At 45.7% G+C, this 20683-nt stretch overlaps 1 protein-coding gene across 4 annotated transcripts in view; it reads right to left on the reverse strand.

Moving 5' to 3' along the window:
• The window catches only part of SLC43A2 (solute carrier family 43 member 2), a 59280-nt gene that overhangs the window by 33375 nt on the left and 5222 nt on the right, over positions 1-20683 (reverse strand). For all 4 annotated transcript variants that reach the window (XM_075013435.1, XM_075013437.1, XM_075013434.1 and 1 more), the window contains exons 3-5: positions 7659-7863; positions 6383-6438; positions 5178-5254 (exon numbers count right to left, since the gene is read on the reverse strand). In XM_075013435.1, coding sequence (XP_074869536.1) covers positions 5178-5254; positions 6383-6438; positions 7659-7863 — 338 coding nt within the window. The remainder of the gene's footprint in view (positions 1-5177; positions 5255-6382; positions 6439-7658; positions 7864-20683) is intronic.

Here is a 20683-nt window from a genome sequence, read left to right on the forward strand (position 1 = left end):
GTTTCCTGTCCTAGTCTCATGTTAAAATGCAGCTGTTTTAATTCATGGTGCTCCTTGCTACAGTCTGTAAGAGACCCTCTGGGGTAACAGATCACATATCTATCTCCCAGTGCAGAGACATTTGGCTTGAGATCCCTGTGTTGCCGTCAGCCACCTGCCTGGATTCCTCTCTATATGAAAATGCCTGCTTACAATGGAGAAGTCCAAGTAACTCCCTAGAAATCTCTGGATTGCACTGCCACAACAGGCATAGTCTGTCCGACCTGTTCTTCAGAACTGGGAACACCATCACCAGTCATTGCTGACCTCCCCCTCTTTCCCCAGCTTGTCAACCCTGCAGCTCAGGGCAGCCAGACACCACACACTAAGCATGCCCACATATTAGCTTACTGAAAACACAGCCAGCCAGTTGTGTTTTATTACATCTCAAGGATTTGTCACAGAAACAGCATCATCTCCCTTTGCCTTAACACCACTTCTCATATGCACCAATTCCCCCCAGGGTCTTGAGCAAGTTTCACGCTCTACCTATCAGCCAAGGTAGAAAGAACTAACTCACACTTTACTTTGCCCGAGGGCAGACAAAAGTGTGCCTCACCTCTACCCATTTGAGGCCAGAGTGTATCTTTATGCACAGAAGTGTGGTTCCACCCACTAGCTGGTGCTGGTAAGGGTGGGGCTGCAGCCCTTGAGGAAACAGGCAACTCATTGCTCAATACCAATGACCCATCTTTTAAGTGCTTGAAACTTCATCAGCTCCAGCCACAAAGGACCCATTGCTTTGACCAGGTAGTCTGAATAAAAAAAACTCTTCTTGTCAAGTTTCCATCCACTGCTTTTTAAAATACATAAAGGAAGTAGCAAACTTCACCAGAAACAACAAGAAGTCTTGTGGCACCTTATAGACTAACACGTATTTTGGAGCATAAGTTTTCGTGGGCAGACCTGCTTCATCAGATGCAGCCAGATGCATCTGATGAAGCGGGTCTTTGCCCACGAAAGCTTATGCTCCAAAATATCTGTTAGTCTACAAGATGCCACAAGACTTCTTGTTATTCTCGAAGCTACAGACTAACACGGCTACCTCGCTGATACTGTTCACCAGAAATATGGCCGCAAAGAATTAACTCTTGCCACAGAAGGTGAGATCTCTAGAGTTGGCACTCCCAAGCTAAGCACCTCAACAGGTCATTGCAACTGGAGGGGGTGATGAAGTCACTCTGTGTATGTAAATCCTGAGAAAAAAAATAAAGAACTACACACCCGCAGCTAGTTCCTATACCAGCCAGAATGGGCACCTCACACCTCATTCGACTCATTAGGGCTGGAGACATTAGTCCAGCTGCAGCTGGACTTTGGGAAATAAAGATCAAGCTTATTGTTCCCAGCTCGCAGCTACATTCCCTTCTAATTACACAGAGCCCTTCGCATGTGTGTCAAAAACGGCACATGAGCCAATTTTCATCCACATGCCAGGCAGGAGCTCAGCCTCACCCCTCCTCCACCGTGCAGCTAGGAGCTTGCTCAAAGCCAGGCTGCCTATGAATTAACAGAAGACCAGCTAATACTATCAAGCACCACCTAAACGGTAAAGCTCTGCATCTTAGTTAATGAAGCTGTTGTAAGTTGGACTGTCAGGGCCTTTAAAGAGGTCAAAAGGTCAAATTTCGGCACTCCACCTTGGAAAGGTTGCTGACCCCGATCTACATAGTGTGTGTGTGTGTGTGTGTGTGTGCGCGCGCGCATTCCACACTGCCCCAGAGCAGCAGGCATCTCCTGGTAACTGCAATGCCTATACCCACAGCATTCATGCTCTGATTTTTAACCCTTCTCACCTTTCTACATACAACTCATGGATCACAGCTGGAAAGGGCCCTCACACTAGCTGCCACTAACACACCCAAAAGAGAATGTATGCAGGCAAATCAAGCTGATGTCTACCTGCCTAATCTATGTATGAGAATGCCAGTGTGGGGGCACAGACAAGTTCCAAGTTAGAGGCTAGTTCTGAAATGCTGAGCATATGGCCACAGCATAGGGGTCGTGCTGGGATAAACAGTCATGTGTAAGAGCTTTACAGACCATTGCCTCCAGCCCAAGTCATGACTGGGTGCAAGGTCAGTCCAGGTGAGCACTGGCAATCAGAGGGTTACTCCCAGCTCCATTTAGAACGGTTTCAGATTATAGTCTTTATTCTTGTAAGGCTTTACTTTTGCCTCTGAAGGCTAGCTTCCTTTTTGCAATGGTGACAGTATTAAGAGGCTGCAGTACTTCTCTTTCTATGCAAAGCTCTAGACATAGCAAATGCTTACTTGCTGTATTACAGAGTGGTGACAAACCAGACAAGTATCTTATTACTTGCAATTCATAAGTGTCAGAGCACATCACCTTCCCACCCATGACGTCCCCAGTTGCTCAGACACTGCCTCACTGACCTAGCCCCACTTGCAAGTGAGACTGGATTCTGCTCTGGATCAGAATCCAAGTTGCAGGCCACCCTCATGCACCTTCAAAGAATACTTTGCATTTGGTCAGATGAGGAGGAACTTGAAAGAAGCAGAGGAGCACATAAAGGAGGGCTGCTGTCAGCCTCTTGCATGGCAGGTTGGTTTGCTATTACCAAGTTGTGCTGCAATGTCTGTGTTACATTCACTGAGCTGCCAGAGAGGAGTGCAGCTCCAGCAATTCTCACCTGGCCTCACCCAGTTACATTACTTCATCGTAAGAGGGAGTATGCATGGAATTTTCATTTCTAGTCAGAATCTCTCAGGAAAGAGTTACAGATGCCTGCGCAGGGGGCCCTGCCTTCTCCCACACAGCCTCTCCTACATTCTATGAAACCTCCATCTCCCCCTTCAGATCCCATCATCTCTGCTGTAGTCACCCAGATAAACAAAGTTAAAGAACCACCACCCTTACCACTGATATGAGTCACTTTAGCAGCCCCACAGGCTTAAAGAGAGACCCCTCCTAGGTGGAGTTGTCTCCCTGTATTCTGCCTGACTCTTACGCCATTTACGTGGCAGTCTTTGGCTGGGCACCACAGCCAGGGTTTTCAGAAAGGGATTTTGTACATGAATTTAGAAGCTCAACTTTATATACTCTTTTTAAGCTTTTGGACTATGATTTCACTTCGTATCTAAAGGAGCTGCCACAACTCTGCCATTATAGCATGTACAACAGTCTCCAAACCAAGCCTCTGCCTATCACAATTCACAGGAACTCAGTCCGTGTGTAACTCAAATCAAGTTGGAGTGGGTGAAAGAGACTACAGCCCATGAGCCACATCTGGCCCATCAGACCTGTCAGTCTAACCCCGAGCTCACACTGGGAGGCATGGTTGGGACTGCTTTGCTGGGAGGAACCAGCCCAAATCCTAGGCAATGCAGCAAGCAAGGACATCTAGCCCCCAGCCCCTCTGCTTCCTAATCCCCACAGCCTCAGATCCCAGTATCCCAGGCAGATGGCTGCAGCGCCCACCAGCCCCAGTGCCCCAGGGGGTGCAGGGCAGTCCCACAGAGGCAGGAAGAAGCCCGGCAACACTTGGATGTTTAGGGAGGCATAGACTTCCCCAGTCTTCCCTACGGCTTCTAGATCTGATGGGAACCTCAGGCCAAAAAGTTTGCCCTCCACTGCGCTAGACGGAAACTTAGCAACAAGGTGAAGTGAGCCAAAACCAAACTTCTGAGACATTTTTAAATAAAAAAAAAAAAAAAAAACAGGTAAAAGAACAGCTTCCCCTGCTGTTTTCTGCGTGATTTTCAGCTCAGAACTTCTTGTTTCAGCCACTCTAACAAGGGTAAGAGTAATGAGGTGAAAAAATAATTCTCAGAGCAGTTGCTGCATCTACTCCCATCTCTAAGCAACCAGAAGACCAAAATGCAGAGAGACAGCACAGCAGCATACTGAGTCACTGGGCAATGTCTGTACTCCAATCAATGGACTGAGTAAACAGACATAAGTATGCTGCACAGATGGGCTGGACATATTTCAACAGCTCAGCACTTTCAAGAAAAAGTCTGTCAGCACCTTGGAGTAACTCTCATACACATGATAGGGCAAAGCCCATTGTGCCAAGGAACTTGTCTTCCCCATTTTGAGAGAAAAATGTCACACAGGCTTGCTCAAAAGGAACTATTTTATACTACAACTTGCCCCCACCTCAGAACAACTCCTGTGCTGTTAATTGCCTTATCGCTGGTCACTGCAACACTGCAGACAATAGTATCTGCCACTTGGAAACACCACTTCCCCACTTTCCAAGATTTCACTACATCTTCTACTTTCAAGAGCCTCATACCCCTAAGAGTATGTCAGAGCTAAATTCAATGCATTTGCATAGGGGCCCTGCTTCAGTCAGCTGTGGTGCACAGGTGTAAGTGAATGCAGAATCTGGTTCAAAGGACAGAAAAAAGCAATTTTTTCCCTCTGGTAAGGAATAGCAGCGTCCTGGGCTAACCATCCAATATCAACCTTTCAAATGGATGAGTCGCAGCCCAACTTCCCCATTCACATCAAAATACACATGAGCTTGAATGTCTTCAACTTACTAAGAACATAAGAACATAAGAATGGCCATACTGGGTCAGACCAAAGGTCCATCAAGCCCAGCATCCCATCTGCCGACGGTGGCCAATGCCAGGTGCCCCAGAGAAGGAGAACAGAAGACAAGTGATTTATCTCCTGCCATCCATCTCCTGCCCTTGTTATGAAGGCTAGGGCACCATACTTTATCCCTGGCTAATAGCCATTTATGGACCTGACCTGCAAAAATTTATCAAGCTCTTTTTTAAACCCTAATAGAGTCCTGGCCTTCACAGCCTCCTCGGGCAAGGAGTTCCACAGGTTGACTGTGCGCTGTGTGAAGAAAAATTTCCTTTTATTAGTTTTGAACCTACTACCCATCAATTTCATTTGGTGTCCCCTAGTTCTTGTATTATGGGAAAAGGTAAATAATTTTTCTATATTCACTTTCTCCACACCATTCATGATTTTATATACCTCTATCATATCGCCCCTCAATGAAGTTCAGCTCACCAGCTAGCAAATGGGAAAAATCAGATTTCCCAATTCCCTCTAGGTGGGAATTTGCAGGGAGCTGTAGGATGGAGGCCAAAGAGGATAAAAGAAACATGGGCAGATACACAGTTGCTCATGTAACAACTTTCTTCACTTACCGTAAGTGAAGTGAAGGTCATGCACATTCCACCAAAGCCATTCAGAGACAGTGAGATGAAGATCAGCACTGACAGTGCTACCACGGAAAAAACAAGAGCATTTACTGCAGGGGTAAGCACAGTTTTTATGTGGGGCCCCACTTTTTTCCCCCTGCAATTAGCAGCCCCCACCTCAAACCTGTCCAATGTAATCCAAACTGATGGAAATTTCAGTTATTTTTGTTTGGGGGAAAAAACCCTTATGTCACATGTAAGAAAATAAGTTATATAGAATGTAGAAACTTCATTTATTGGTATATAAATGTGAATACACAGGCATAAAAACAGTGCTGTATTTCAACATTTTTAATGAGATGGATGAGCCTGAGACCCAGCAGCCAACTGTGCTGTGCCCCACGTTTTGAAACTTCACATCCCCACCTTTGTGCACCCGTGATCTACTGGATGGACTCTGTGTCCCCAGAATCATGGCTCCAACAAAGTAGATTTGGCAAAGACTGAACCAAACCCCTGGACAGGATGAAATGCGTCTTTCCCACTGGCTCATGTGATCTACATGCTGTTAATTTTAATCCAAGATGGGGAGGGATTGCTCAGTGGTTTGAGCATTGGCCCTGTAAACCCAGGGTTGAGTGTTCAATCCCTGAGAAGGCCATTTGGGGCAAGAGGCAAAGAGACTGTATTTAAAAAAATCTGTCGGGGACAGTGCTTGGTCCTGCCAAGAGGGTAGGGGACACAGGACTCAATGACCTCTCAAGGTCCCTTCCAGCTCTCAGAGATGTACATATCTCCATATATTAAGGTCACAAGGAAAAAAAATTCTAGGAGCAGGCAAATCAGAATTCTGCAGAAACTGAAGATCTCTTCTCCCACTACCCTCCCCAGCATTCTCCCTAACGGCAGATAATCTGCATTGGACTCAAAAGGAAAACCCTAACCCTATGGGCTTTCACTGCACTCCCATCAGCGCTCTGGGGAAGAGCTGGGCCTGCCTTTCAGTCATTCCACCCAAGAGGCAATAAGCAAAGTTTGTTCTGTACTCCTTTGGAGTGATCTCTTTAGCTCACTAAGGACACTGCAGTCAGAGTATGTGCCCCAATTTTACCATTCTCTGCACGCTACAGCCCCCAGTTACTAGCTGAACCTTTCAAAAGTGTAGCACTCCCAAGACCCTTTCAATAGAGTCCACACTGTGCTGTACTTACAATTTGGGTTACTGGCTCCATATGCAATCATCAAACAGGACACAGCAAAGCAGGCACTGAAACAAAATTGAAGCCTTTAACCATATGTAGGAAAGCCTACTATAACAGTTTCCACTGTTTCAGTCCCTGGCTAAGGCTGAGACTGATATTTAATTGGCTGAAGCAGAATCTGGATAAGATGGAAGGAATGCTGATGGTTTGGAGACAAATATCTAGAGAAAGGGATGAAGGTTGTTCATACACCTTCTCCAGTATTCAGAGCCAACCCTTTCCAATGCAAACTCAAACCTGAGGCACTAACAGGTTTGGAAGTTTCAAGCAGTGTCTAAGTCCCATAGGCTCTTCCCATCTGTCGTCATCTGTTTTTGACAAGACTCCAACAATCTTTGGCACATCTATCCAGGCTGGTTTGCTATGAGGCAGGAGTTTGTATGAAGACCATTCAGAACCTTCACCTGCTCACCTCCTAAATGAGGAAGGTATATGAGCTCAAATAACTGTCCTTAGCTTTTTGCATGAGGTACTGGGTCAGTTCCAAGTGCAATTCACATTGTTATAAAAGAGACGTACAGACCTAGATGGTCTGGAGCCCAATTCCCCAAGAAGCCACTTCTCCCCTGCATTCTGTCATAGCACCTGTTAATGCCTACACTACGCAATAATTTGAGACAGGAGGTGATACATACTATTCCTTTGCCACCTGAAAGTACAAGGGAAGCTTTAGACAGTCAATATGCAATTACCTGCAGCATAATAGGGGTAATAGCCTGTTCTTGCAAGTCATGTGGGGTGAAGCAGTTTAGTAACCACAAGCAGGACAGATTGTGTTTTGTTGTGTGATACGGCACCTTCAGCATTACCATGCCACCAGCACCATGCTGGGTACTGACTTATAGCAGCTTGACTGCCACCCTTACTGATGCAGCAGACAGTTCTTCCTTCCCCCAGTGCCTTGTTTCTTGGAGAATTCAGACATCAGACCCTAGGAAAATGGACATAAGCCCCATTCCCTTCTCCTTATTTTATGATTCAACATGCTAAATGAGTTCACCTGCCAGTGTCAATGCTACCCTGTTCCTGGCTAACAGAGCTCTGGGAGATTGCCCGTTCACTCCAACAGCAGATAGGTTCTCATTCTCCTGAGTATCCCTTTTACAGAGGCAATAATAGTTGTCAGATACCATGGTACAGAACTCAAGACCGAGGGCTAAGCACAATCTCTGGTTCAAAAATAACTTCTAGGCTTGAATCAGTTGGTAAGCTTCATGGAACCAACCTGCCAAGCAGACGCAGTTTGCGAGGACCATATTTGTCCATGACAATCCCAAGAGGCAGAGTAATGGCACTCAGCAAAAAGGATCCAATGGTGAAAGCCAGGTTCAGCATTTCATCCTGCTCCTGGCAGATGAGCCATCCATTGATCCGAATCACAGCATCCTGCTCCGTCCTGTTCCCCTGTGGAGAGCTGATGGTAAAATTCTCTACATGAGATAAAAGAGAAGCATTGTTACAATGTAGTGAGAAAGAGGCAGCTCTGCAACTGGGTTCAAAGAGGGGCAGGCAGAACTTCCCTGCACGCAGGTTGCTGCGACAAAAAGGCCCAGATCCAACTGCCTAGATACACACGGGTCAATCTACCAATCTTAATCCCGAGGTGTGAACCCTCAATTGAATGGACCCCGACTTAATATGCTTTGGAAATAACAGATGCTGCCAGTACTGCCCCCACACCAAATAAATGCCAGCAACACACTGGGGCCGCTACTGCTGGAGCCACCTCTGCAGCTGGGGCCACAGGTGTGGCTGCGGCTGCCGGGGCTGCCACAACGGCTGTGGCCACCAGGGATGCTGCAGCGGCTAGGGCAGGTAAGCCTAGAGGCTGTGCTCTGTAAACAGCGCAAAGAACACGCAACCAAGCACACTCTCCTGAACCAGCTGTGTTCCTCCCAGGTTTCGGACACAGCACTCCCTAGTGCGTCTTGCAAGGTGCCTCCAGTCCTGCAGATTCCGATTTAATGGACTTTCAGCATCAACAGATAACCCTGTCCACCATTAGTCCATTAGATCGAGGGTTCAATTATTTCTGTTCCAATCACTGTGCAGATAAGCCATTAGTCTAGAACAGGTATGTAAAACTCAAAGCCTACCGAGGACCACACAAACAAAAATGGACAGCTTTCAGGGCCACCAAAGAAAATGTGCTTCTGTCAGAAAGTCATAATTATTTAGTATTATATATAAAGTTTTGGGTATGTTTTAAAATATTTTCAGGTCTTGTTTGACCATAATACAATAATTTTAATTGAGAATTTAATACTTAAAATGAATGTTAGTTTTAGAATTTTATTAATAGTCCAGAAAATTTGAGAAAAGACACACCTGTCAGTGAGGGGAAAAAGACAGAAAACACTGATGATAAAAGCAGAAAGAAGGGGCAGATGGTTTTTCAGTGAACATACACAGCCTGGTGTCAAGATGCCTGCATTCAATGGCTAGCTCTGAACTCTTTGTGCTGTCAGTTTCATCATCTCTAAAAATGAGGATAACCTACCACACAGGAAACCCATGAGTTACCAACATGAATGAGTGAGTGGGCTTTGTGATTTCTGACTGGAGGGAATAACAGCAAGAGTTAACTTAAAGAAGTGGTATCTGAGTAAAATGGAGCTCTACAGACTCAGAATGGGCTGAGAAACTGATCACCACCAGCTCACTGGTGAAACGTCCCTGATGTTATGTCGCTAAGATGGAACGTTTCCATTGTACAGGGTTTGCTTTGTCAATAACGGTGACCGGGCTTGAATGATCCTTTGGCTACTGTTATGGATTTCCCTCTCACCTTTGTACAGGGTGGGTACAACCCAGTGAAACCCCTCCTCTCCCCCCCCACCCCACCCCGAGCTGCCTCTCACCCCATATGGAGGTTGGAGATTCCCCTTTCCCCCACACTCTTTTAGTTGGAACAGGGAGAGGAAAGGGGCTCTGGGTGGGACTGGGTGACCCCCAGCAGGGGAAGCACTGATGGAGAGAGGATCAGGATCTCACAGCTTCTGTGGCTATTATTCAAAGTCCAGAAAAGAGATTTTCTGTCAGTTCCACCGAAGGAGAAACATTGCCCTCCCCTCCCCCCACCCCCGTTTCTCTGCAAGTCCTTCTCACACATTCTGGGCTTTACACTGCAATTGCCTACTGCACACTGTTCTCCCCACCACCCGTCCTTTCAGACTCTTTGGGGCTTGTATGCCCTGCATTGCAGTCCAGCCCCCACTGCACCACCCCGTGCCCCCTTGAGGCCTGCACTGCTCTGCGCCTTGCAGTGCAGTCCCCACTGCATGGCCTCCTCAGGCCCCTTGAGGCTTGCACTGCACCTGCCCTACCCCCTCTCCCATATAACTCTGCCCCTTGCTCCACCCCCACAGATCCCTACCTGCAGCTGCCCCGGACAGTTGCCCCTCTCCACCTCAGCCCTCATGGGTTTCACCATCCCTCTCCTTAGAGCGGTTACACACCCGCAGCAGTGGGATGGGACAAACACCAATCCCAGTTCCTTGGGCTGTCCATATCCAGCACTTGCATATTAAAACCCCCTTGGCTCCCTGCAGTTTTAATATGCATGTGCTGAGAAGCCAGGATTGGTGTTTGTCCTGCCCCCCTGCCTCTCATGTGTGCCAGAGAACAGTGTGTGACTGGGAGGGCCACACTTAGATGTTTTATTAACATCTAGTTGTGGGCCACCAAAAACAAAGTCAGGTCATATGCATGAGCGGTTGGTCTAGAACATGGTTTCCCAAACTGGGGGGCATAAAGAAATTCCAGAGGGGGCAGGAGGCAATCCAGCCCTCCCGGCATTCTCCCCAATCCAAGAAAGAGCCAGCCTTTGCTTCCAGCTCTCAGCCCCTGCCATTTTACATGGGTGACCTGGCACAGGTGCTATATAAAGCAGGCAGCTGGCAAAGACCCACGTGGATTTAGCTGCCTCCTGCAAAGCAGTGTGGGTTGTAGGGGGAGGGAGGAGGAGGATGACGGGGTTAGATGGGGAGTCTGGCTTGGAAGAAAGGGAGGGGGAGGAGGTAATAGCGAGAAGCTGGTGGACCCTGGCTTTGGGGGAGGGCAGGGGCTCGGGCAGGCAGCTTGCAGGGCTCAGGTGGCTGGCCCTGGCAACAGAGCTCGGGTGGCTGGCCCCGGCTTGGGTTGCTTAGGGTCGCAGGTGGGCAGCTGGCCCTGGCAGCATGTGGCTCAGGTGGCTGACCCACAGCTTGGGTGGGCAGCTCAGGTGGCTGGCAGTTGGCCCAGGTGGCTGGCGGGCAAGCAGGCAGCTCTGGCAGTGAAGGGCTCAGGGGGATGGGTGGTTGGCATGGGACTCAGGCAGCTGACCAGCTGGGGCTCCACCAAGCACCCACAAGGTGGAGCCTGTGCCATTAACCTGGCCAATCCACAGTCAGCCTCTGGGCTGGGATGGGGTGGCACAGCGTCTGGTGCCCCAGCCAGGGCTGCAGCTGGTCTCTGCAGGACCTGGTCTGTGCCTGCAGCTCTGGGGCCATGCCAGCAGCCTCTTTGGGACAGAGGTGGCATCCATGGGGCCAGGGCCATGTCTAGCATGGGGCTGGAACCAGCCTTCACAGCCAGTGGCTGGGCCAGTGTCAGCCCAGCAGGGGTCAAGGTCTGGCAGGAGGTAAGGGGGCCCTGGGGCTGGGAGGAGCACTAAGGCTCTGGCGGTTGGCTCACAGCTCAGGGCAGGGCAGCACGGCTCCATTGACTCTGGTATCCACTATTTTCCAGATAACTCTTCTGGCAACCCCATTCAATAATTAATAGGCAATCCATTCAATGATGATGTCGATACATCTCCATAAGTATTGCAAGAACAAGCACTCGAAATAAAATACGATTCAAGTGCAAAGCATAATTTTGAAAACTCAAGCTTGGAAGAATTTTGGATAAAATATTTCCCAATGTACTTGAAGGCTGATAAAAGTGCTATGTATTATTCTTCCACTTGTGTTAACGTTCCTCCATGAAAAGAGCTTTTCCAGTTTAATCACTTTAAAAACTAAACAAAGAAATTGACTGGATGTCAGAAACGATTTGCGTTGCGAACTTTCATCTTTCAAACCTAGGATTTCCCAACTTGTGAAGAAAATGCAGCATCATCCTTAATATTAAATTCATTTTATTTCTGCTATTTCTGATGTTAAAATTACATTTTTATTAAATTTTTGGGCCAAGCAAAAGGTATTTGTGCTTATTTTTAATTTTAAATAACATTTTTATATCAAGTTTTTGTGTTTATTTTAAATTATTAATTGTTAAAAGGGGATTGGATGATGGTAAAAAAAGAGATGGGGGAGCATGAGGGTCTCTCAAAAATCAAAAGGGGCATGATCCCGAAAAGTTTGAGAGCCACTGGTCTAGAACAATTAACTGAAAGGACTGACGCTCATGTGAACTCTGTCATCCCAACTCCCTGCACTGTGACAGGAGCAGTTAAAGAGTAGCTACACCCAGCTGAGGGATCACTAGTTTTAGGCCTGACTTTCCTAGATGATGGCGAACCAACCGCCTCCTTGTCCAGTTATTCCATTACCCTCATCGTTCTCCCAGTTATAAATCCTCCAACCTCCCTGGATGGCAGGGAAGGGCAGCTCATCTGGACTTTCTATAGACAACTGTGCCTTCCTACTTCTTTCTCCAGACTTAATTTTCAATTCTCTTAACTCCCAAATTGTATTCTCAAAAACATTAGTCATATTTTTCACCTTTTTTTCTTGTATAATTTGTGTTAATCTTACACAAAATGGCATCTATGGAATCAGAGCACTTTGAAAAAGGATTTCTACAGAAGCTCATTTCTTTTTTTTATATTTGTGGTTTTGCTGCCTCATCAGCTGTTTGATTCTCTTGCTGCAACATCCCAGAGAGGTTTTAAAGTTCTAAGAGAAAAATATGCTATGTTATATTTTCATTAACATAAATTGCTGTTGCACAACTTTTACATATTTCTATTTTCTGTCAGGACCAATTTTCAAGTCAAACTTTGTTGGCATGACAAGGGATCTGGGTCTTTTCCCAGTTGAGTAAATCAACATTGTTCTGAATTTTTCTATTGTATTTAATAACTGACACTACCTTCCTGATGGTAAATATTGCCAAATACAGCTGACAGAATTTAACATTCACAAGTTTAGAGGTTCCCCCCCCTCCCCCCAAAATGCATGAGTATATATAAAACTAGCAGATTTACTTGGCATTGCTCAGGTCCTTGACTCAAATTTTTTTTTTTAAATAAAAGGAAAATGTACATACTTTATTTAAAACAATTTTATTGTTCAAAAACAGTGTTTTTTTATTAAGCTAATTTTTATTTTGGAATTCTTAAAGGGATGGTTAAAGATTTTTCCATTTGTTTTTTTTTTTTTAGTAAAAGCTTTAAATGGGAATTCCATCAAGTGTATTTTTCCTTCATCCCTATAAACTCTTTATCATTTGCTATGTTTTAAACAAAAAGTGCTGTAGTCAATTTGTTTCCCAATGACTTTTTCTTCTAGTTTTCAAGTCTTAAATATTGATTTAGCTGTGGCAAAACAGAGCACTACTTCAAATTTCTCCATTTCATCTCTTTTCTGTAAGGTTTATTGAGATGCAACCCTATTCTACGTTTATCCTAGGTTTCTGACTCATTTGGTTCAGTCTTTTTCAACATTCACTCAGTTATGCCAGTTTTGAACATTGTACTTGATCTGGGGATTCTGTCCCTTTTCCGTTTGCATTTTATGAGCAGCAATCCCATTCCAGACACATCCTGTTTTCCTGGCACAACCAAACCTTTACGCTGCTTTAAAAATAGGAATAAGGGGATTTCAAAGATTTGGAAAAGGACCCCCATAGACAAGCTGCGCACGATCGAAAGTGGCACTTTCGAAGTGCCATGGCCACCATTATGCTAATGAGTTGCTGCATACTCATTGCAGCACCTCCTTAGCATATCCCAAAGTGTCTCATTAGCATCCACCTTTCAAAAGTGGGGGGCTAGTGTAGACATAGCCTGTGTGTGATAGCTGTATGTGACATTTGCCTTTTGGTACAACATCATGAAACCTCTGGCTTTCATCTTTCTCTCTAACCCTATTGGTCCCACTGCCTGGACACCCTGCAAGTAAGGTTTTAGGATATTCCCTTCTTATCCGAGCCTCTATAACTACAGAGAATGCAGTCATCAAGTTCAAACTAGTTCTACAAGGCTCTACCAACCTGACTGCTCCCAGCTTTGCATCAGCTGGAAATAAAACTTGCCATCATGTACCTACAGATACTCAGCACACTAGTTTTGGTGACTGGAAAGATTTCCTTTTACATACCCATACATAAAACACAAGCACAGGGATTCCATGGACCCCACACCCACAATTATTGAAGGGTCTCTACCTTATATTATCTAGGCTCTTTTATTAGTGCTTTCTCTAACGGGATCTCCTGTTTCCCCTGGCAAAGAAACAGGCTTGATTTATTCTTTCCCTCTGCCATTCGTTCCAGCATTTATAAACCTTTGTCCTGTCCTCTGTGTTGCCTGTTTTCCATGTCCAGGTCCTTTGTCCATGGGACTCATTTTTTTGGTTTTGACCTTGTCAGCATCCATTCTCCAGTGCAGAATGCAGAAGCAATTACAGCAGCAGTCTCACCTCAGCTGATGCAGCTAAATCTCCCCCTGCCCATCTGAGGTGTTCTTCACAGAAGAATTTCAGAGTCAGTGCAAAATACTCAGACCAGCTTCAAGTCCCCTCAGGCTCCCATGTCCTATAGCTTAAATCACTTTACAGACCCAAAGCCTTACCAATCTCCTGTGAAGGAGAGGTCACTTCATCCAAAGCCTTCATGCTTTGGGCTATTCACAGAGATAAGGTCATAGAAAACATGTGGGTGAAAGGTTAAACTCTGACAAACAAGAATTAGACAAAACCGAAGTGAATTCCCTATCTCAGCACTCTATTAAGATAGCTGCAGTGCTTAGCTGTGAGTTAGGTGGGTGGGAGGGTGTTAGAAGGAAGCACTTGACAATGCAGGGACCTTGTAACTTTCAGTTGTGTGCGCCAAAAAATCTGGGAGCTCTCCTCAGGAGAAGAGGAAAACACAACCAAGAAAGGACATTATGAAAGTTGCTGGCATTTATCCTACCAGCACAGATCCTGATCATGCTCTCTAAAGACATGGACAGACAAGCATGAAGAGCAGACATACAGAGGGCAGCAATATTGGTCACAACCATGGAAACACTGGCCAGATACCTGTTGAGATTTTAACTCTGTGTAGGGTCATGCAGCCAGAAAGGCTCAGGAACAAGGATGCTGCACTTGAACTTGAGCCTCTGTAAATCACCCACTTTTGCGGTACCGTGTAGCAATTAAGATGCCACCTTACTGCAGAGAAATAAGAATTGCCCAGAGCAATGAAAGAAAACCCCAAGTAAAATCAAAGTTGCTTAATGACGGGCTCTGTAGCTTGTTACTCTCTGACCCTTTCAGTAGTTTCTACACAATAGACCAGTGTCTTCAAGATATGCACATCAGAAGACCAAGCTGAAGGCATTTCATTTGGGTGAGTAAACTGAATAACAAAAAACCCAGATGCACTGTACCCCAAGAACTCTCTTACACGGTCAGAAAATAGGAATTTGCACCATCACGTGACAAGGAGCTGAAGAGTTTACCCTGGCCAAAACCTGGATATCTACTCTTGGGTACCTGCTTACAGGGAAGACCACACTTCTCACTCAGACACAGCTCACATCAGACTATTGTGTGGCACTATCACACTGCCAATCACTAGTTCTTGTGAAACTCTAGAGAGAAGAGTCTAACAGCGATATTCTTTCATAATTCTTCAGCCAGTGCTCATTTACACCAAACATTTTAGGGTGCTCCTGAGCATGAATTCAGGAAGCTCCAATTGGAGTAAATCAGAACAGAGATGTAGCCTGACTTCTGCTACACATTAGAACAGTTTCAAATCCTTGTGAAACAGAAACAGCTAGCAAGTATCAGCAGGAATAAGAGGACTCATAGCTGACAATTGTTATTCTACTTACAGAACCCCTAATACCAGCTGTAGAATCGGTTTGCAGCCTCCAAGCCTGAGAACCAGCTCAAATTATTTAAGCTTTTCAAAGATGAGAACACTCAGGTGCAACAAAAGCCTTGCAGTGTCCATCAGTATTTGGCCTTTGCTGGACCCACATACTCCGCTCTCTCATCATAACAAAACAGACACTCTAGCATGGTTCTCTCTAAACCTTATGGAATACTTAACTTTTGATGGTTGTTCATTAACTGCCCTTTGCCGAGTTCTATGCATTTTATAAAACAAAATTAGTTATACTGGGGATCAACTTGGCCCTCACAACAACAGTGACTGCCATCTCAAATCTTCTGGATCAAGAAAGATTAAAGCAAAATAGTCCAAAATCATATGAAGGGAACAGGGAGCTGGAGTGTTCCAGCACATGCAGACTTCCTAATCTGAAGTTTGTTTTGGACATGTATCTAAAAACATTTCAGGTGCCCAACCCTTGCTCATTTCCCTTTTTCCTCCCAATTTTTTTTTTTTAAATTTCTCAGACAGTGCATTTAGAACACTAGAGCAAAGGGGCAGCATATAGGTGAACAGGTGACTTGCCATATGCAGATTTTCTACCCCCATAAGAACTTGGCTTAATTTTTTAGTACTTTGTGCATTACTTACACACTAAATTTAGTTTGGGTTCCAACCCAAACTGTGCATAGCACTGTTAGTTCAGTAACAAGTGCTTTGGATTCTGTAAAAACCAAACATTGCCAGACAAACTGAACATTTACCATATTTGTACAGTAAGAGAGCAGTAGCTGTGCTAGTCTGTACTCCAACAAAACAAAGCAGCAGAAATGTAGTACTTTAAAGTGCTACATTTCTGCTGCTTTATTTAACATATTTGTTCAATGAATGGTCACAGATCCACATCTGGCCTGTTCACAAACAGGTCTTTTCAAACTGCATGATTTATAAGGGCCACTCATGGCTGCAGACTGTAGGTATGTATACAGGGACCTGTGGCTGACTCACATCAGCATGTGAGGGTTGGACTGGGGGGCTTTTCAGTGCTGTGTAGGCTTCCAGGCTCCCTCAAGCTCTGATACGCTCCCCCAGTGCAGGTCCCATAGCCCAAGATCCAGCTTGAGCCTGGAGGCCTGCCCAGCAATAGAACAACCATAGTCTGAGCCACAGTCAGCTCGCTCAGGGACCGGTTTCCCTTTGCTGTGTAGGCATACCTCCAATGTCATGGACTCCATGGCTTTAGTCTGTGCTAAATTCCACACAGGAGTTAACAAGCCACAGGTAACATTTTCCTTCTACTTTTTTCTATTACAGACCCAACAAGCTGTAAATCAGTAACTACATTTTTGCTTTTTGGTATCCTGAAATCCCTCTGTCTTACTAGCCCTTTATCTCTGCTCCTGCTGAGCAGATTGCCCACTTCAAGGACTTGATAATATACCTTGAAAAGACCTTGATCATCAGCCTCACAACTTGTATCAGAAAAAAAATGCAGCAACGTACAGCCCTGGATACATCAGGTCTCAGAGTCCCCAGTAATTGCCACTAAAGGCTGCACACCCAGATAAAGCATGCAGAATCAGCATTCACAATGCAAAAATGCAAGTTCAAAGAGTTCTGAAGGGCAGTTAATAGAAAAATTAAAAGTGGAGTAAAGTGTAGCTATCAGATTCCCAGCCAGCTTAGCCTAAATCCACTTCCTAGAAGCTGCCAAGGACAGCATCTGGCCCAGGACAGGAGTTCTCCATTCACCAACCTCATCACAAAGCTTACTTTTCCCCCGCTTAAAGCGCTGCAGCAGCAGAGTTCCGTCATAGTGCTTCAGTGAAATGCTATTACTCCAACAGAAGAATTCTCCCATAGGCATCATTAAGCTACCTCCACAAAAGGTGATAGTTACGTCAATGAGAGAAGCCTTTCTGTCAAGATAACATAGTCTACACTAGGTTGGGCTGGTGTAACAGTGTTTCTCGAAGTGTGGATTTATCACGTCCCTGAGCGATAATTGTATTGATTCATATTTAAAGCATAGACCTAGCCTAAATAATTTGCTACTTTGATTTTCTTACTGTTCTAGGAATTCTTCCCCTTTTTCTTTTTAAATAAGGACTCTAAGGAATCTACGGTCTTCCCCATGGTAGAGCATCTGGATGGAGAGTCACATCACAGCTGGAAGAATTTGTGCTATGCAAGCGCCAGCCTTTTTCTGAATTACAGACCCTTTCGGGATGAACACTGAAATCTCCAGCAATGAGGCTGCAAATGGGACAAGGTCCAACCCTCTCCCTTTAAATCTGTGCCCAGTAATCCCTTCAGAGTTTTTGCTGATGCAGAGGAAAGCCCTGTCAGTAAGCTTTAGCTCATGAGGAAATTTTCTATGCAATAGTCACATGTGTGCCGCAGAGTCTGAATTACAAATGTTCAAAGGTTAAAAATTGTAAGTTTCCTTCTCCTGCCAATCTTTAGCTAGAAATCCCTCTCCCGTTTATCACTAAGTATTCCAAAAAGGGATACTAGTTGTAAATGTTACTTGGTTAAGGAGCCATCTACACTGTATAACTCCAGTTTAATCAATTGTTTTAGGCTTGAATTCAGCCCACCTCTCACTAACCCATCTACCACTGCAACATAGTTCCCATCACAGGGAAACTAAAGGAAAATTACAGGGGAGGCTGGGATACTGCTCAATTTGCCACACTACAGGTCTGTTCTTTGCCTCATCAACAAACTCCCTCCCCTCCCTGACTGGCTCTGCACATCCACAACCCTAGCATAGTTTATGCCCTCCTTCACCCCTTTCTCTTTCAGCCCATGATCTTGCCAAGTTTCTCAGCACACAACTCCCCAAGGCAAAGGCCGTTCTCCCAGTCCCCTGCAGATCCTCAGCTCACAGAGCCCCACCTTGCTCAGACTAAGGGCTTTGCTCCTCCTTCTCTCCACTCAATCCCATCTCCCATCCCTGCATCATTAGGAATAATCCAACTAGGATCCCCTCCCCCATATAATGGGGCACCCACAGTGTAATCCTTGGCTTCTCACTTCCCCTCCCAAGAGACTGGCACTCCTGGCAGAGCAGGTGATGTGATACAAGACCAAACACAGGAAGTAGAATTGTGCAGGTACCCAGAGATGCAGATAACAGATGTGAAATTGATGCAGTGAAGCCAGGAGGTCAGTCCACAACTCAAAGGTATGTGTGCAACGTGGTCAGAGTGACAGGCTAAGAAAATGGCCTCAATAGTACCATCATGGAGTGGTAAGAGCAGCTCAGCATCATGGGATAGGACTACACAGGGAGAGGCAGCACACAGCAGCAGGTCTCAGAGCCCAGGTGGACAGACTCAAACTGGTGGGGCTTGGGCTATCATGCTAAAAATAGCTGTGCAGCCATTGCAGCTGGGACTGGAGCTTTGGCTCTGCAGCCTAAGGAGTGGGAGAGCTTACAAGCAGAGCCATAATGCCCACACAGCTGTTTTTAGCATGGTAACCCAAGCCCATGTCTGTCAACCAGAACGCTAAGACTCACTGTCATGGGCTGCATAGCTGTACCCAGGGAGAGCAATGGAGATCATAGAATCCTAGGGCTGGACAGGACCTCAGGAGGTCATTGAGTCCAGCCCCCTGCTTCAAGCAGAATCAACCCCAACTAAGTTATCCCAGCCGGGACTTTGTCAAGCCAGGACTTAAAAACCTCTAGGGATGCAGAATCCACCACCTCCCTAGGCAACGCATTCCAATGCTTCACCACCCACCTGGTGAAGTAGTTTTTCCTAATATGCAACCGACACCTCTCCCTCTTCAACTTCAGACCATTACTCCTTGCCTGCCATCTGTCACCACTGAGAACAATTTCTCTCCATCCTCTCTAGAGCTCCCCTTCAGGAAGTTGAAGGCTGCTATTAAATCACCCCTAAGTCTTCTCTTCTGTAAGCTAAACAAGCCCAAATCACTCAGGCTCTCCTCATAGGTCTTGTGCTCCAGCCCCTTAATCATTTTCACTGCCCTCTGCTGAACCTGCTCCAGCACATCCATATGCTTCCTACATTGGGGGGAGCAACAACTGGACACAATATTCCAAGTGTGGCCTCACCAGTGCCAAATAGAGGGGAATAACCACTTCTTCTCGATCTGCTCTCAATGCTCCTCCTAATACACCCTAATATGCCATTAGCCTTCTTGGCTACAAAGGCACATTGTTCACTCATATCCAGCCTTTCATCCACTATAACCCATAGGTCCCTTTCCACTGTACTGCTGCTTAGACAGTCAGTCCCCAGCCTATAACAACACTTGAGATTCTTCCGTCCCAAGTGCAGGACTCTACACTTCTCCTTGTTGAAGGACATCAGATTTCTTTTGGTCCAATCCTCCAATTTATACAGATCACTCTGGAGCTTACCCGCCTCTCCCCCTAGTGTTATCTACAAACTTACTGAGGGTGCAATCCAGTCCCTCACCCAGGTCATTAATAAAGATGTTGAACAACACTGGCCCCAGAACTGAGCCTTGCGGTACTCTGCTTGAAACCAACTGCCATCCTGATATTGAGACACTGACCACCACTCATTGGGCCCAACCATCAAGCCAGTTTTCTATCCATCTTATAGTCCATGGATCCAATCCATACTTCGTCAACTCACGGGCAAGAATCTTGTGGGAAAATATATCGAAAGCTTTGCTGAAGTCAAGGTATATCACATCCGCTGACTTCCCCATGTCCACAGAGCCTGTCACCTCGTCATAGAAGTTAATCAGATTGGTCAGGTATGACTTCCCCTTGGTGAATCCATCTTGACTACTCTTGATCACCTTCCCTTCTTCCAAGTGCTCCAAAATGGATTCCTTGAGAATCCCCTCCATTATTTTCTGAGGGATTGAGGTAAGACTGACCGGTCTATAGCTCCCTGGATTGTCCCTTTTTTTCAAACCAGGATCTCTCTCCGTCTCCAAGAGTCTTCAAAGATAATGGACAAAGGCTCGGCAATGACATCTGCCAATTCCCTCAGTACCCTTGGATGCATTAAATCCAGACCCATGGATTTGTGTACATCTAGATTTTCTAGGTAGCTCTTAACTCATTCCTTACCCACCAATGACTGTCCTCCACCTTCCCATACCGCATTGTCCAGCAGCATCGTGCAGGAGCTGTCCTTGTCCGTGAAGACTGAGGCAAAAAAAGCATTGAGTACTTCAGCTTTTCTTGCATCACCTGTCACTAGG

Source organism: Carettochelys insculpta, chromosome 19, assembly GCF_033958435.1.
Source record: "Carettochelys insculpta isolate YL-2023 chromosome 19, ASM3395843v1, whole genome shotgun sequence".
Classification (NCBI taxonomy): domain Eukaryota; kingdom Metazoa; phylum Chordata; order Testudines; family Carettochelyidae; genus Carettochelys; species Carettochelys insculpta.